Source organism: Habropoda laboriosa, unplaced genomic scaffold (assembly GCF_001263275.1).
Source record: "Habropoda laboriosa isolate 0110345459 unplaced genomic scaffold, ASM126327v1 scaffold269, whole genome shotgun sequence".
In the NCBI taxonomy this organism is placed as follows: Eukaryota; Metazoa; Arthropoda; class Insecta; order Hymenoptera; family Apidae; genus Habropoda; species Habropoda laboriosa.
The window spans coordinates 578,554-581,102 of record NW_017100417.1 but is presented as its reverse complement, the minus strand read 5'-3'; the positions used below and the strand labels follow the sequence as shown (position 1 = coordinate 581,102).

Here is a 2,549-nt window from a genome sequence, read left to right as displayed (position 1 = left end):
TCTAATATTGTTTATTTTAATTTTGTAGAGGCTATTTTAATACTTATTTTACCGTTGCCACTAACTTTCAACAAGATATCGCTTATACTCAGAAATAATTTTTTCAAAAGTAACGACACGTTATCATTTCTAATAGAGAATTTAAAAAGAAAATTGAATAACATCCTCGCGAACAAACGATCAATTGCTATCTCACAACATCGCTATAGAATCTTTTCAAATCGCCCATGGATCGTATTGTCAGAGAAATAGCCAAACCGTTTCGTCCCACGCGCCAAATTTATCGTCAGATCCCTAAATCTGAGAATACCTCGATATTGTGCGTAAAACTGTTTACACGTATAGAAATTCTTATCTCACCGACTGTGAAATCAGAATGACGCTTACAGATTACAGAATAACCTTGACCGGCTGCGTTATACACCTATTCCTATCCTCTACTACCACACAGTCGTTGTTTTATTACTTACACACCACTACTCGCCGATTCTCCACTTGTATCTTCCAATCTCTCCACAAACATCGTTACAGTATTCGGTCTTTCTTCATCGAGTACACTTGAAACGAAATTCTTTCTCCTCGTGCGGCGAATCGAACGTTCGCTCTTTCGATCACTTTCCGACCACCATGAATTTCTTATTTGCCCTAACGTTGATCGCATGCGTCATCTTCGGTGTCGACGGTGCTAGAATTTTAGTGGTATTCCCGCATCAAGCGAGGAGTCATTACAACGTGTACGAGCCGTTGTTGAAGAGATTGGCAGAGAAAGGTCATCAAGTGGTCTCTGTCTCGCATTTTCCTCAAAAAACACCTTTGGCCAATTTGACAGATGTAGATGTCAGCTCGAGTTTGCCGAGCTTGATCGGCACCATGACAATGTCACAGTCTGATAAAGTGTACAAGTGGTTGAAATTGAAATCGGTGTTGGAAAATCGTGGCTCGGTAATATGTGATCCTGTGTTAAGTCATCCGGGGTTGAGAAAGATTGTACAATCTCGAGAGAAGTTCGACGTGTACATCGTTGAAATTTTCGTGTCGGATTGTTTTCTTAGTATCGCTCATGTTTTGGAGATTCCGATTGTGATCGGAACGATCACTAGCGTCACTGTACCATGGGCGAACGACGTCTTGAGGAATCCTGAAATTCCTAGTTATATACCGAACTGGTTCAGTAGTTACACGGATCGAATGAACTTTTTTGAGAGATTTGGTAACAGTGTGGATTTTTTCGTTACTAAATTGGCGTACAGGTAAAGTAGTTTGCCAGTGTTCTATCATAAAGTAAAATACTTTGCCAATATCCTATTATCTTAGGTGAAATACTTTGCCAATATCCTATCGCATTTGCTAAAAAAGAAAGTCATAAAATATAACGCCGTCGATGAAGTTCATAATGTTTAAATGCATCATGTGAGTTTTAAACGAAGCATATTACAAAATTAATTCCAACTGTCAATTCCAAATATACGAAAAGTGGGCGATATGACACTACTGGAACACGAAATAAAGATATTGGTTTACTAAAACTTCGGTGTAAAAATCGCTTTGAATCGTTTCTAAAGACAACCAAACCTAAGCAAACTACACAACATTCGTATTTAAATTAACCAGCTGTATCAGAATATTAAACAAAACAGTTTAAACCATCAAACAACCCCACAAATTCTCCCAAGAAATATTCACCAATTTTTATTTCACTCTCTGTCTCTAAAACACTCAACACAGTTTTCAGAACTACGAAAACCAATCTTATCCTCGTAAGTGTCACAACACGATCCAATTACTTACGTTACAGATACTTATCGGACAATCCGAGCTACGAAATCGCGAAAAAACACTTCGGCAACGATCTGCCCGATTTCGACACGCTGCGATCGAAGATATCGTTGATCTTGACGAACGGGCATCCGGTTATCAGCACGCCGCGAGCGGTCGCGCCAGGATTCAAGGAGCTCGGAGGTATTCATATACCGCCGTCAGGCCCACAGCCGTTACCGAAACATCTTCAGGATTTTCTCGACGCGCAGGGCAACGACGGTGTTATTTACTTTAGCCTAGGATCGCAAATAAACTCGTCCACCATGTCGAACCAGGTGTTTGCAGCTTTTTACAAAGCATTCGAGCAAGTACCACAGCAAATACTGTGGAAGTGCTCCGAAGAGAAAATGCCCAGGCTGGCCAAGAACGTTAAGTGCATCGAATGGGCGCCACAGCTCTCCATATTGTACGATTATAAATATTAAAAAAAAAATTATTGAAATGTGCAATATTTATTTCCTTAATTTTAAGAACGATTTCTTCAGTTTTCTTCAATAATTTTTCTTCTTCCACTCAAATAGTAGTCAGGAATTAAAAAAGAAGAAAGGTGTTACAATTTGGTATTTTATTTAAAATTTGATCGACGATTAAGGATTATAGATATTAAAAAGAATGATTAAAATTCGCTATATTAAACTTTCTGCATTCGTTAATGCTTGCAGATTTTTGTATACTCCCGCGGTATTAAATTCTCAATTTTAAGATTGCAAAATTTCAATGGATTTCATTAA

At 38.4% G+C, this 2,549-nt stretch overlaps 1 protein-coding gene across 1 annotated transcript; it reads left to right on the top strand.

Moving 5' to 3' along the window:
• The first annotated feature begins 627 nt into the window (after nt 1-627).
• On the top strand, nt 628-2,243 carry LOC108575486 (UDP-glucuronosyltransferase 2B30-like). Its single transcript, XM_017938304.1, has 2 exons — nt 628-1,250; nt 1,796-2,243. The coding sequence occupies exons 1-2, from the start codon at nt 628-630 to the stop codon at nt 2,241-2,243; spliced, it is 1,071 nt and encodes a 356-aa protein (XP_017793793.1).
• The last annotated feature ends 306 nt before the right edge of the window (nt 2,244-2,549 follow it).

What these genes read in the sequence shown, in the direction of transcription:
- LOC108575486 (XM_017938304.1), top strand. Translation starts at nt 628, where the DNA reads ATGAATTTCTTATTTGCCCTAACGTTGATCGCATGCGTCATCTTCGGT. An exon ending in GTTACTAAATTGGCGTACAG is followed by an intron (nt 1,251 to 1,795) that starts GTAAAGTAGTTT and finishes CTTACGTTACAG; the next exon opens with ATACTTATCGGACAATCCGA.